Raw genomic sequence first — 13,167 nt, forward strand, 5'->3', positions numbered from 1 at the left:
ATGTTACAGTACATTATAAAAGGCACCTTAAAATGAACTTCCCATTAGCTAAAGGTGAATTAGTTAAAGGAGGAGGGAAAAGAAAGGGGGGGCAGAAAAAAAGGAAACTGAATGCTTGAATTGTTTAACTGCCCCATATTACCAACAGATTATTTTCCCTTATGAATAAGACCTATGTTTGCTTAGCAAGCTTATCAGTGGCTAGGTTCAATGTTCTGCCTTCAGCGCTGCTATGCAGTAGATTTTTAAAAATAGAGGGCACAAAGAGATTCAGCTCCTCTAACTCTAATCAACTGGAAACTTTAACCCACTCCCCCTTCTATTGCACTAAATATGAGGGAATTAGAGGAAAATATGCAAATAGTCTTCCCTTGAACTGTGACTGGATTTCAGATACGGTACTCAAAAGATCTTATACTTGCTAAATAACCCTGATCTTGTAGTTTGTGAATTGGTGGCCAAGTTTTTACCAGAAATTATACACCCTAAAGGATAGTTCTGTTTTTTAACTCTGTTGTGTCACTCTGTTATTAAGAGATTCTTTGTTATCATTCTCTTAGGGGATTGTTTTAAATCTGTTTTTTGTTTTTGTTATCTCTGTATTTTACCTGTATTGTCTTATATGCCAATAAAGGCTTGGTGCTTAGCAAGCTTATTTATCAGTGCTGGGAAGGCACAGGTGTGGGAGAAAACTTGTTTTGCTGTCAGAAGAAAACTAATTCAATTTACATCCGTTGCTGTTATTTTTAAATGTTGAGAGAAATAATTAAAGGAAAACATCTACCCTAACACACTTTAAAGGGAAAGCAATTCCTCTGTGCGTTACAAAAAACTTATAATTTCAAAACACCTCTTGATGCTTTCAAAATTAATTACAGAATAGATTCAGAATTTCTTTTATCTGATAAATTTTATTCACACCCACACACAGTAGAGTCTATATAAAGAATCTTCACTAATACAGATACTGAATAAACATAGAACCATTGACATAAGATATTATATAAGAGTATGAAATAATGTGTGTTTATATAATGGTGTGTGCGCAATGGTATGCACTGTTGGAAGATAAATATGTGCTTCACGTATATGCAGATATGTGTAGAAGTGTCTTCTGTGTCTCTCAAGTCCCCATCTATTTTCCCCTCCAACTTTGATACATATACTATGGTCACAATTTGTGATGGGTAGACAAATATGGCATGATAAAAAAGAATACTCTGGCTGTTTCTGCACGGGCGGAAAACAGCGCCCTAGGGACAGTTAAATCACCATCCCTGGGGTGCTGTTCGTACAGCTGGTGCTGCTGCATCACAGCAGCGCCGTGCTTGCCCCCCCCAGTGGTGCGAATTGCACCAGCATGAGGGCACCACTTTTGGCCCCTCCATGTCCCGTTTACTTACCTCTCCTCCCTGCGCAACTCTGGATGGCTGGAGGGACACGTCCACGCTGCCCTTCTGACCCCTGGAGGTTGGAGGGCAGTGTGGGCATGTCTTTCCAGCCGTCCAGAGCTGCGCAGGGAGGAGAGGTAAGTAAACAAAATGAACTCGAGGTGGCTCCATGCAGAGCCACCTCTGCGATTCACTGCAGCCTCGGGGCCACCTGCGCGATACCATGCGAGTGGTCCCCAAGTCTCCATAGGCACAGGCATAATTAATGCCATGGGAGAGCTGTGCAGAAACGGCCTCTGCCATCTCTCTATTTTTCCTCCAGTGTCCCAACACTCATGTGCCCTCAGTTCTATAGGCCACTGTGACAGACATGTTAAGGTTATGTCTTATCCTCAGAGTGACTAATGAGAGCTAATGAAATGTTAGTGAGAGGGTCAGTTGAAACCAGCAGTTAAGAGAACTGAAGACAGAACTTGGGGGTTAAGAGTGAGTTTGGCTGAGTAAAGCCATGGAGAAGAGCAGCTTGAAACTAACTAAACAGGGTCAGTTTATAACGAAGGATCTCAAATGAAAAGAAACTTTCTAATTTCTATCTGACTTTCTTCGAGGTTATGTTTAAAGCATGAATAAAAGTTAACTCTTTGTTTATTTAACCCTGTGGGCAAATTGTCTCAAGGAAACATGCACGCACGCACACAAAGATCTTAGTCCACATATACATTAGGATAGAAATATGTGAATGAAACAGGGTTTGAGTCCTCAACCCTAATAGCTCTGTGCAGCGTCTGAGTGAGGACTATTATTAAAAGGGATTGGGCTACTCTGTTGGTGACTCTGTGAATAAGAGGGCATCTGAAATGGTCATGGATCTACCTGTATATGTGAGAAAGAGGTTGTGGATGTAGTGAGGCACTCTGCGTGAATAAAAAAGGTTGTCACACCCAATAAAAGAAAGTTTACAAAGGAAAGATGATGAAGGCACTTCCTCCAGATACCTGCCAAAGAGGAAGCAACTGTTGCAATAATGATTAAAAATGTTAGGAAGAGGGAAGGTGCTGTTAAGACATTTTTCCCCCTCCCACCAAAAATCAATCCTTTTTTCTTTCTCCCAAAGCAATTTAGTGCATATGCACCTGTTGACTTCAAGTGACCTCAGGGCACATACACTAGCTTTAAAAGGGGATTAGCAGAGTCACACAGGAAAAGTCCATTAATGGCTACAAGCCATAGCAACTAAATTGATCCTCCACATTCAAAAGCAATAAACCTTTAAACACCAGTGCTAGGCAACACTGGGCGAAGGCCTTGGTCACTATTTCCTATTTGGGTGGCTCTCCAAAGCAACTGGTTATTCACTATGTGAAAAAGGAGGCTGGACTAGATAGAACACTGGTTTGATCCAGCAAAGATTTTCTTACGTCCTTTGCTGAAGCTGCTGGGGTTTGGAGCAAGATCATTTGACTTCCCTGTCTGGAAGCCCCCTTAGGCAGAGGATTCCAAATTGTTACTGGTGCCATGTAGAATTGTTGGTATACTTTTAACTGAGATGCATTTTATATCCTAACCCAGTGGTGATGAACCTATGGCACGGGTGCCAGAGGTGGCACTCAGAGCCCTCTCTGTGGGCACACGCACACAAAGTTCGTCATATGGGGGGATCACACACACACACATCTAGGCTGGCCTGGGTTGCTGGGCGAGCAGGGAGGACTCAGCTGGCGGGCCTGGTGCCTGTGCTCCAGGTGGCTGCTGCCCGGGAGAGGGGGCAGAGGAGGCACATAGCGGCGCATGTGGGACTTGCTAGAAGCTACAGCAGGCTGGCCCCTGCTCGAGGGGGTTATTCAGGTTAAATTGCCGGGTTGGCACTTTGTGGTAAATAAGTGGGTTTTGGGTTGCAATTTGGGCACTCAGTCTCGAAAAGGTTCACCATCACTGTCCTAACCAATAAAAGACTGAAGGGCAGCTTCTGCTTGTTGCTCCAACAAGCAGCAGACCTACTGTACAAAGTACTGTTCTCCATTCCCATAAGAAGTGCCTGCCTATGTCTAGCAAGACTATTCTTGATTAAGATTGAGAACCAGATGCAGTACAGATCTGGAGTTATCTCCTAGAGTATTTTTATGATCACTTATTCATCCCTTCCTTCAGATCCCTTCTCAAAGCCCACCTTTTCCATAGATACTTCAGTGCGCACCTTTCCTGATCACAACTAAGCCTAAGCAGGTGAGCATCTATTCTTACCCTATTTATCCCTATTTCTTTTTGTTGTTTCCCTAATTTAAGTTTTTGAGTTGTCATGACATCAAGCCAGGGACCTAATTTCTAGTACTCGGTAAAATGCCATGGCATAAAGTAAAAACTAATAGTTTCTGTAGACAGAGAGGAAGAAGTCTCTACCCTATGAGTCAGCTGTGTTTTATAACTATTTTGGGGAACTGTTAAGAATATTTTTACAATTTCTGTGTTTTGAAATTGGGCCAAGCAGGTGCAAAAATAAGATATGATTTGTCTACGCCCACTCCACCACCAGAAAGGGGGATGGCGCAATTTTAGTGTTTGCCCTGGGCTCCATTTTCTGCAGATACACCCCTGGGTGAAACCCCCTCAGTTTACACAGTAGTTTGTTATGAAGCTACTGCTTATAAAAAGATAGTGCACGGAAATTAAAGATTGTAAACTATGTTCAAGTATTGCATTACTTTATTTGTAAGGAACTCTTATGAGACATGACAGAGATAAATGGTCCATTGTGAGAATATAGGACAATGATCCAAAAGTGGAATCACATACAGCTCAGCATATAAATATGAACAGTTTGAAAGTGGTTCAGATAATAATGGAATACAAATGGACTTCTGAGTTTTCTCTCTTTTGCTGTCCATCTGCCTTCTGCCACAGTTGATTTGTGGGACTAACTTAAGGCAGTTTGCCTTGGGCTCAGGAATAAAAAGTCACCTGATAAAAAATGCTGCAATCTTTGCATTGAGTAAGAGGCAAATGAAGCAGGCAGCCCAATCCCTAGGGCTCTGCTGGCTGGGGATGGATTGCTGCCACACTGCCACACCTTCTCCAGAGGGTTTTCAGGCAGCGCAGGGAGATAGCAAAAAAGAATAAAAAACCCTGGCCACCTGGAAAGCCCTCCAGAGGGCTCAACAAAGTTATGCCAGCATTTTGGGTGGTTTTAGTCCATGGCCCCTAGGTCAGCATTCTTGGCTTGAAAGCCCGGTTGGGAGCCCAGGAACACCCCTAGCCTGCTCGCAGTTGCACCAACAGCTGATTTAGGCTGACACAACTCTTCAGGGAGCAGGATGTCTGGGTTGAGTCCCACTGAGCTGAGCAACACCCATCTGCCTCCCAGTACTTAAACTGGTGGGGTGGGCAAACAAACTAGTGCAACCCAGCATTAGCTCCATAAGCCTTTGAATTGGGCTCTTAGTTACCTCCCTTTTGCCCCAAAACCACTATAGTAATTTACATTGAGCTGAAGTGAGTAATGCAGAAAACTGCTGAGGTTAGTGTTAGATTAGGATTGGGGAGAACTGTTCATATCTCCACTTTGCTATGATGCTCAATGGGTGAACTTGGACTAGTCATTCTGGCTGAGAGTAACCTGTCCCACAGGGTTGCTCTGAAAGTAACCACATGAGCTTCTTGAAGAAAGTGTGTGCCACCTGATCTTCTTGGAGGAAGCAGGGGATAAAACAGGTGTTACACACAGTCTGTTCAAGTAGCTCTCAGTACCTGTTCAAGTACCAAAGCACTCCCAACTTCTGAGGGATCTAAATAGTGAGCAAATTCACTGCCATTACATCAAATTGTTCTGGGGAATGACAAAGAAAGAAAGTATTTCAGTCACCTCCAATTCTAGCTCCACACCCAAATGTGACAATATGGAAACAGGATCTATAAATAACTCTTGCTATGCTATATTAGGAGGCTTGAAGGAGCTTGTGGAGGTCATTCTAATCCCTGTTATTTTCTGCAAAGATAGGATAGGGTCTTCCATCACCTACTCCGCACAATCATGTAATTTTTGTAATCTTCCACCTACGGGTACATAGAACTACAGGTGATGTTACCAAAAGACCTTACACCATCTATTGTAGTTTAAGCTTTCATAAGCCAGAGCACATTTCTTCAGAATATATGAGCATGAACAGTGAAGAGAAATATTACAAAGCGAAGCTATAAGGCCTTGCAACCGTAGTTGTTGTATTAGTCTGCGGAGAGCAAATAAAACAAGGTCCTGGTGAAAGGGAAAATTACCCAATCAAAATGGCAGAAACCCATTCCCAACAGGTAAAGAATGAGCAAAGCATAATAAACAAACCTAAAAAAACCCCATGTTCTGTGTTGACTACCCTGACTCTAGTGAGTCCCCAGTCTAATGGTGTAATCCTAAAGGAAGTTCTAACCTTCTAAGTAAATTGAAATCAGTGTACTTAGTATTTCAATGTGATAGGGTCAAATCTGTATATGAATGTCAACTCTGCACTTCCACAAATAGGATCTACAGCTTTTTTTGGAAGACAATGCCTTCTTCTCCCCAAACGAAAGAAACTACTCACCATCACCAGTAGTCATCCAATGGGGCTAGTCATTGCAACAAACCTCAGTGCAATTTCTGTTCCCATATCTACTCAAATGACATTATCATATCTACTCAAACGACACCAACAATACAAGGAAGGCCCTTTCACCAGCAAATTGTTTGTTCAAATAAATGTAACCATGCTTTCAGAACAACAGGCACCTGAAGCGGCTTACAATATCATTGATTTAAATAATAGAACAAGTTATCAGAACAAATCTGGGGACGGACAATTAAAATAGTAGCAGCAAGTCTGTATAAAGAACACAGCTATAAAAATGGATGAAAATACACAGCAATAAAATTGCGCTAGAAATTGCTGCAGAAAGAGATACAGTGGTACCTCAAATTTCGTTGATTTCGAATTTCGTCGGTTTCGAATTTCATCAATTTTTTTCACTGAAAATTTGTCTTGAATTTTGTCAATCACCTCGAATTACGTTTGCGAGATCTCGTCGCACATGTGATCTCATCGTACACGTGCTTTCAGAGCTGCTGAGAACTGCAGAGAACAGAGCTACTGTGCAGTAGAGTTTCTGTTGTGAGAAAGCTTACTGTACTTAGTGCCAGGTAATTAAGCAATGTGTATGGGGGGGAGGGGGTGCAACCATTGCCTGCTTTGTGGCACGTTCATTTTGCCTCCTTTGACATGCAGTGCTTAGTTGTATGGGGGGTGGCTGCTGGAGAAAGTGAAGTGGAGAACGTAAAGTTTTGGCTCATTTTAGTTAGTGTTGTGTGGGGCAGCTTTTTGAAAACCAAAAGGGTGAACTTTTTGGCTCCTTTAATTAGGGTGTGTGTATGGTGCAAAAAAGCTGAAAGTGAACCTAGTCACGTGTGCAACTTGTTCAATGACAATGTCTTGACCCACTTTAGAAAAATCTTGAAGAGGCGGCAGAAACAAACCTCTTTGGACACATTTTTTGTCCGCTGTGGGTCTGAATGTGAACCTGGTCCTAGTGCCAAAAGATCAAGAAGGGAAGAAGGGAAGTGATCCCAGAATGTGTGCATAAGACAGAATTTCCTTCCATAGAATAAGTTTCTGCCGGTTAAATGTTCATGTTCAGGTTGAATGTTCATCTTAAATGTTTGAAATGGTCTTTTCATCATGTGAAGTTGTCTTTTATATTTAGTAAACACTGTATTTTTACTCAAAAAGTTGTGTTTTTGCCATTATTTTTGGGTGCTCAGAACGAATTAACTGGATTTTCATTGATTCCTATGGGAAACTTTGCCTCAAATTTTGTTGATTTCGAATTTCGTTGATGGCTTTCGGACGGATTATCGACGAAATTCGAGGTTCCACTGTAATGATAAAAGTAACAGCAGAAAAAAATATGATCATGTGACAGCAATGTCCTTCTGCCATTTCTGTAGACTAAATGGCTTTTTCTATGCAAGAGAAAGCAAGCTTGACCTTACCTATAATTACTGCATGAGGGTTTTCTGGATAGACACAAATGTGGACTGTGCAGGGGCAGACTGGATGTGGAGATCAGATTTCCACAGCTTCTTGAGAGTTCTTTGGAATATTCCTCCTCCTCTTCACCTTGCTCTACTAGAGCCAGGGCTTTTCTTCTCTCAGTTCTCCCTTTGTTACTGTGGAATCACTGACTGTCACAAAATGAACCTAGCAGCTCACAGCAGGAAAAGGAGGGAGTGATCTGTGCCTGCACAGAAGACATTTGATGAACAACAGTTACAGGTAAATGCAACCTTGTTTTCATCTCTATGTCTTCTGTGCAGTCTCACATGGGAGAGAATAGCAAGCTCACTTAAAAAGGAGGTGGGTATGAGCTGGTCAGCAAAACAATGACTGCAATACTGTTCTCCCAACAGCCCCCTCATTTCTGGAGCTGATGTCCATTGAATAGTCTTTGACAAACATGGAGGGTGATGACCACATTGCTGCCCTTGCAGACTCACCGTGGAATAAAAAGCGGCTGATGACACCTGAGCTCTCGCTAAATGCTCTCTAAGTGGAAATGGACAATCTACCTTGACTTTACCATAAGCCAGATTTACAGCAGATGTCACCCTCCTAGACAGAGTCTGGGCAGGCAGTAGTTTTGCACTTTTAATGACCACTGAAGCAAACAAAGAGTGATTTGTCTTTTCTGAATGTCATAGTACATTGCAAATAAAACAATAATGCTCTTCTCATGTCCAATGTGTGTAGTCTTTTCAGCAGTTCTCCAGATTAGAGTCCATTGCTCTTAACCATTACACCAGCTGTCCTTGCCTGCTACATGGATGGCCTTCAATATGATGTGATGTTGAATGGACCACTGCCAAATATGATCGATCTCTCTGCACAGTGACAGTGAACCTGTGCCACCCTGTTATTAATGTAAAACTTGACTGTCATGTTGTCTGTGGTCAAGAGAAGTTGTTATCCTCGGTGTAGGGCTGTAAAAAAGGCAAGAGCATACCTAGTGGCTCTAAATATCATTATGTTAATGTGTAATTTAGATTCAATTTCAGACCAATAACCTCTTATACAGAATTGATTGATATGAGCCTCCAATCCTCATATATCAGGGCCCTTCTAAAGGTTGGGGCCCTCCTAAAGAGACACCCGTGAACACCTTTAGCTCTTGAGTAAGACTCCCTATATGTATATTTTGAAGTAAGTTTTCATCCTTACCCACCATTCTAGAGATCTAATAACTTTCCTGGGTATAGAAAGTTTGAGCCATTGGTGTGTCATTTTGAACATGTATATAAACCTATTGTGCATTGGTCACAGATGAAACCTAGCATATTCCACCATCGTAGCGGAGGACAGCAGGCTCAGTAATACAAACTGCTTTTGGAAACCAAACTAAAATGGGTGATTAAGGATCAAGTAGCCTGCAACTTGAGACATGACAGCCATGTTTAACTATTTGAAGGGCTGTCAAGTTGAAGAAAAAGTAAGCTTGTTTTCTGTTGCTCCAGAGACTAGGACATGGGTTTAAACTATGAGAAAAGAGATTCCACTCCAGAGAACTCTCAAGAAGTTTTAAATATCTAATTTCCACATCTAGCCCCAGGTCTAGCCCTTACAGAAGACACAAAGATGAACAGGCAGATATGAATCATGCATTAAAACACAAACATGAAAAATCAGTGGTTGAAAAATGTCAGCCTCAATGAACACTCAGTCACAGACTTGAAAGTTTCCATACTTCAGCAAAATGTTTATAAGAGAGATTCAAGTATGAAGATGCTGAGATCATTTTTAAGGTACAACACAGAACTTTCTTCTCTTACTAGCAACACAGTTATCACTCTGAAACTCTAAAATATGCTAACAAATCACATTGATGTTTGTGATGTTATTTATTCAACTATTTAAACCTTCTGCATAAAATGTCTAGCTAAGGCTTTGATTACTATTCATATCAGACAAGTTGACTTTTACAGTGACCCCCAATACAAATATTTGCATGAATTAACGAATAACAAAAAAAAATCAAAACATTCTTATCTTGCCTTTCCACACATTTAGGGCCCTCAAGGCAGTGAACATCACATTAAAATTAAAAACAGTCGCATTAAAATTAACTTAAAAATACAAAACTTCTGTATAAACATACACTGAAATGAAGGTCAATGAGAGAATGCCGAACAAAACAAAAATGTCTTCACCCCACTGGTTGAAGACAACAATAGAGGAGGACAGACAAAGCTCTCTGCAAAGGGGATTCCACAGCTTCAGAGCCACATCTGAGAGGGCTTTTTCTCAGACTGCCATCCTTTTAGCCTTAGAAAATGGAGGCACCCAAAACAGGCCCATCCAAAGATAAAAATAATGGTCAGGTAGGTTCAATGGGAGTAGGTGGTCCTTAAATAATGGTGGCCCCAAGACTCCAGTTACCAAATGATATTAAATTTGCATTAATTGCAGTTAAAATAGTTGTTCCCTTTCCTTCATCCTACCTTCTGTCAGGAAGAAAGTAAATTTTAACATAAGGATTTCTTGGCCTTCCGTCTTCCCTTGAAGGAAGATCCTTTGCTCCCAATATTGTGACTATCAACTGGTGACCAACCTTGTCATACCACAATTTTATCTGTAATGAGAAAATATTCATTAGTCAGTCCATGTCATTCATTATGAAGCAAAGATTATTAAAGATTAGTGGTGTTTTCAGCTGCCAGCTAGATTCAATTCCAGTAGCATCTTAGAGACTGACCAGAGTTTGGGGGTATCAGCTTTCGAGAATCAAAGTTCTTTTTATCAGGGCGAAGGGAGCTTTGCCTTATGAGAGCTCACACCTCCAAAATCTTGTGGGTCTCTAATGTGTCACTGGTCTCAAATCCAGCTGTTCTACTGCAGAACAACATGGCTACCCTCTGAAACTAGCTCTGTTATATCTGTTTTCCTAAATATTGCAATGAAGATAATTGGTAGCATTATGAAATAAAATGACAGTATATGGTATAATACATTTAATGAAATGTATTCTGCATGAATAATCTAGTTAGCATTACTTTTTGTATGCTGAAGTACAGATGATTATTTACTGTAGTAGTACATATGTGTAATATGCTTACATGTATGCTTACCATTGCAATGAGTGATATCAATTCATGACTAACAATTTCTCCCTATTCTGATTAGTATAAACGGAAAGGAATAAGGTGGTGTATACTATAGACCTGTTCTCATTAGTAGAACAGTCAGTAGCTGATTGACTCAAGTATATTACAACTATCTTACTACTCCAACTCCAACAAGTACTTAAACAATACGGCAATCATGTTCATTACTCTGTTTTTCCCCCCTTAAATATTTATAAACAAATTCCTATCCAAGATCTGGGAAGCTAACAAACTGACATTTAACAAGTACTTATTCCCTCTACCCTAACTGTTATGCCACTAAATATTTTTGCAGACAAAATACAATAGGGATATTTTAAACTTTCAGACTATGATGGCGGGAAGATCTACATTTATTAATATTAAATGCAGAAGTAAGAGATGAGAGTAAGTTTGTCATTCGCTCTATAGAAAAGTTTAATGGTTTTGACGGAGGCAACAGTTTTGTCCATAAACTGCTGAGCTGCTATTTTCCACTTTTTGGAAAAAGAAAGTATCCTGTCAGTCCTTACACCTCAGCCATCCACAACGATCCTAATTCAACTCCTTGGATACTATCTCTAGTTAGTGAATAATACAGTGGTAACTTTGGGATGTCATGAGCTACTGAAAGTGATTAGATTATATCCTATCACTGCACAGCCAAGTACAGAGATTTTATAGGGTGAAGAGTCTTCCTCTGGAAGAAGACTCTGAGTACAGCTGTGGAAAGCATCCAATTACATCCATATATTCTATTAACTTTTGATTTCTAATTCACCACAGACACTAGGCTATTACACTGCACATAGTGCCTAAGGACTACTTACAAATGATACCAGTTTGGATAAGGAAATACCTATTAGGAGCTAAACCAAAACAGCTGCCTGAGTATTTTAAGTATATTTAAGTAATATGTTTGTATTTTCCCCAAACTGCCCATCTTAAATTAATAAAAAACTCTGATCATCATTATCAACAATACTCCCATATTTTCACGCTCAAGTAAGCATTTTCCATATGAGTGAGATAATAAATTATGGGAATGGATGGATTAATCCTAATCAAAGAGTGGCTTTTGTATATGGACACTCAATAACCTACTTTGTTCTCTCAGGCCTACTTCATGTAGATTTTTTTTCTTAACATAATATTTGATCCCTTTTCTATACAATAAATAAAAAACCTCTGATCTTCCATTTTCCATTTTTTTAAAGCAGTGAAACAGTTGATGGTTGCAATCCTAAGGACACTTTCCTATGAGTAACCCCTAGGTTGCTACCTGAAAATAATAAATGTATACAGCATTTATCCTAAAGATATCCTAAAGGAAATTAACATTTCCGCAAAACCATTTTATAACAAAAGCAGGTAATGTTCTCTATTTTTAAAAAAGGAAAGCATGCAGCAAAAGCAATAAAAGCATTATGGCATTCTTACAGTCTACAGTTGGGGTAGTCTACAGTACCTTAAGGGATTCCTAATGAAAAAAGGCAAACAACTTGTACCCGAGTATGACTGTGAGAATAGTCAGAGACACAAATCATGTAAAATTATCTTGTAATAATGCATCTTTTCAATATTTCACCAACTCGTCAAAACGCAAGCAATGTACAATTTCCTTACACAAGGTACAAATTTATTTGCCTGTCTTCTACTCAAGGAGCTACTGTCATTTGGAAAATGCAAAAAGGAAGTGTTAAGTAATGAAAATGAGTGATTTAAAGAGACATCACATTTGATACAATGAGGCCAAACATCAAAAGCACAAGCTCAGCTATTACTAGTTCAAGGTACATATTTATGAGAGACATACAATTATTAAAACTGCAGACATCTGTGTTAGTTCAGTCAGATAGCAGATAAAAAGCAAAACTAAAGAGTTGTCTCTTTAAATTTTAATTTAGCATTTTATTATCCATGCAGGACTGTTCAAGCTGCTCAAAAAACGATGTGAAATTTGTTAATATGGTGTGATGCAACATTAAAAAAATAAAATGGGAAAACAGACTAAACTGTGACATTTTCCTACTATGCATTTTCCAAGACAAACAAAAAGAAAAAACACAACTTTAGTTTCTGTCGGGCAGATAAAGCCTTTACCTGAACCCTAGGAACAAAAGGCGTTGTTCTTCTACTAAGGCTTTGGCTCTGGTAAGCAAAATTAAAGAAAAAGCAATAAAACAAAACCAAAAAGACAACACGCTGGAAACTAAAAGACCAAAGTAAAACGATACACAACTTTAAACACTGCTTTGCACAAGGGACATACTTATCTAAAACAACGTTTAAATGCAGTGCATAAATTAAACTCGCAAATGCATTGTTAAATGTATAAAATGTGTATGTTCTTATACCAATTGCATATTGACTCTTTAAGAAATAATACCTTGACTTAATGTTTCACATCGTGAATAGTAACTGTGAGAACTGTTTAATCTGCTTAATGTTAAAAATGGTCCCTCCCTGATTTACTGCTGTTCAAAACTGCTAATATTTATAATAATCAATACAATGTGATGCAAAAGAAATCTGTAAACATGAATTAGTTGCTTTAAAACAAATTTCATACTTTCTCATCTAAATTCATTTTGAAACATAAAATCCTATAACAAAAAACAC

At 39.6% G+C, this 13,167-nt stretch overlaps 1 protein-coding gene across 39 annotated transcripts in view; it reads right to left on the bottom strand.

Moving 5' to 3' along the window:
- Positions 1 to 13,167, bottom strand: part of RIMS2 (regulating synaptic membrane exocytosis 2) — a 433,065-nt gene that overhangs the window by 174,308 nt on the left and 245,590 nt on the right. For 29 of the 39 annotated variants that reach the window (XM_048508147.1, XM_048508146.1, XM_048508164.1 and 26 more), the window contains 2 exons: positions 12,649 to 12,696; positions 9,904 to 10,034 (listed from right to left, as the gene is read on the bottom strand). In XM_048508147.1, coding sequence (XP_048364104.1) covers positions 9,904 to 10,034; positions 12,649 to 12,696 — 179 coding nt within the window. The remainder of the gene's footprint in view (positions 1 to 9,903; positions 10,035 to 12,648; positions 12,697 to 13,167) is intronic. The other 10 variants (XM_048508154.1, XM_048508155.1, XM_048508165.1 and 7 more) reach the window with 1 other exon arrangement.

This window comes from Sphaerodactylus townsendi, linkage group LG09 (genome assembly GCF_021028975.2).
Source record: "Sphaerodactylus townsendi isolate TG3544 linkage group LG09, MPM_Stown_v2.3, whole genome shotgun sequence".
Taxonomy (NCBI): Eukaryota; Metazoa; Chordata; class Lepidosauria; order Squamata; family Sphaerodactylidae; genus Sphaerodactylus; species Sphaerodactylus townsendi.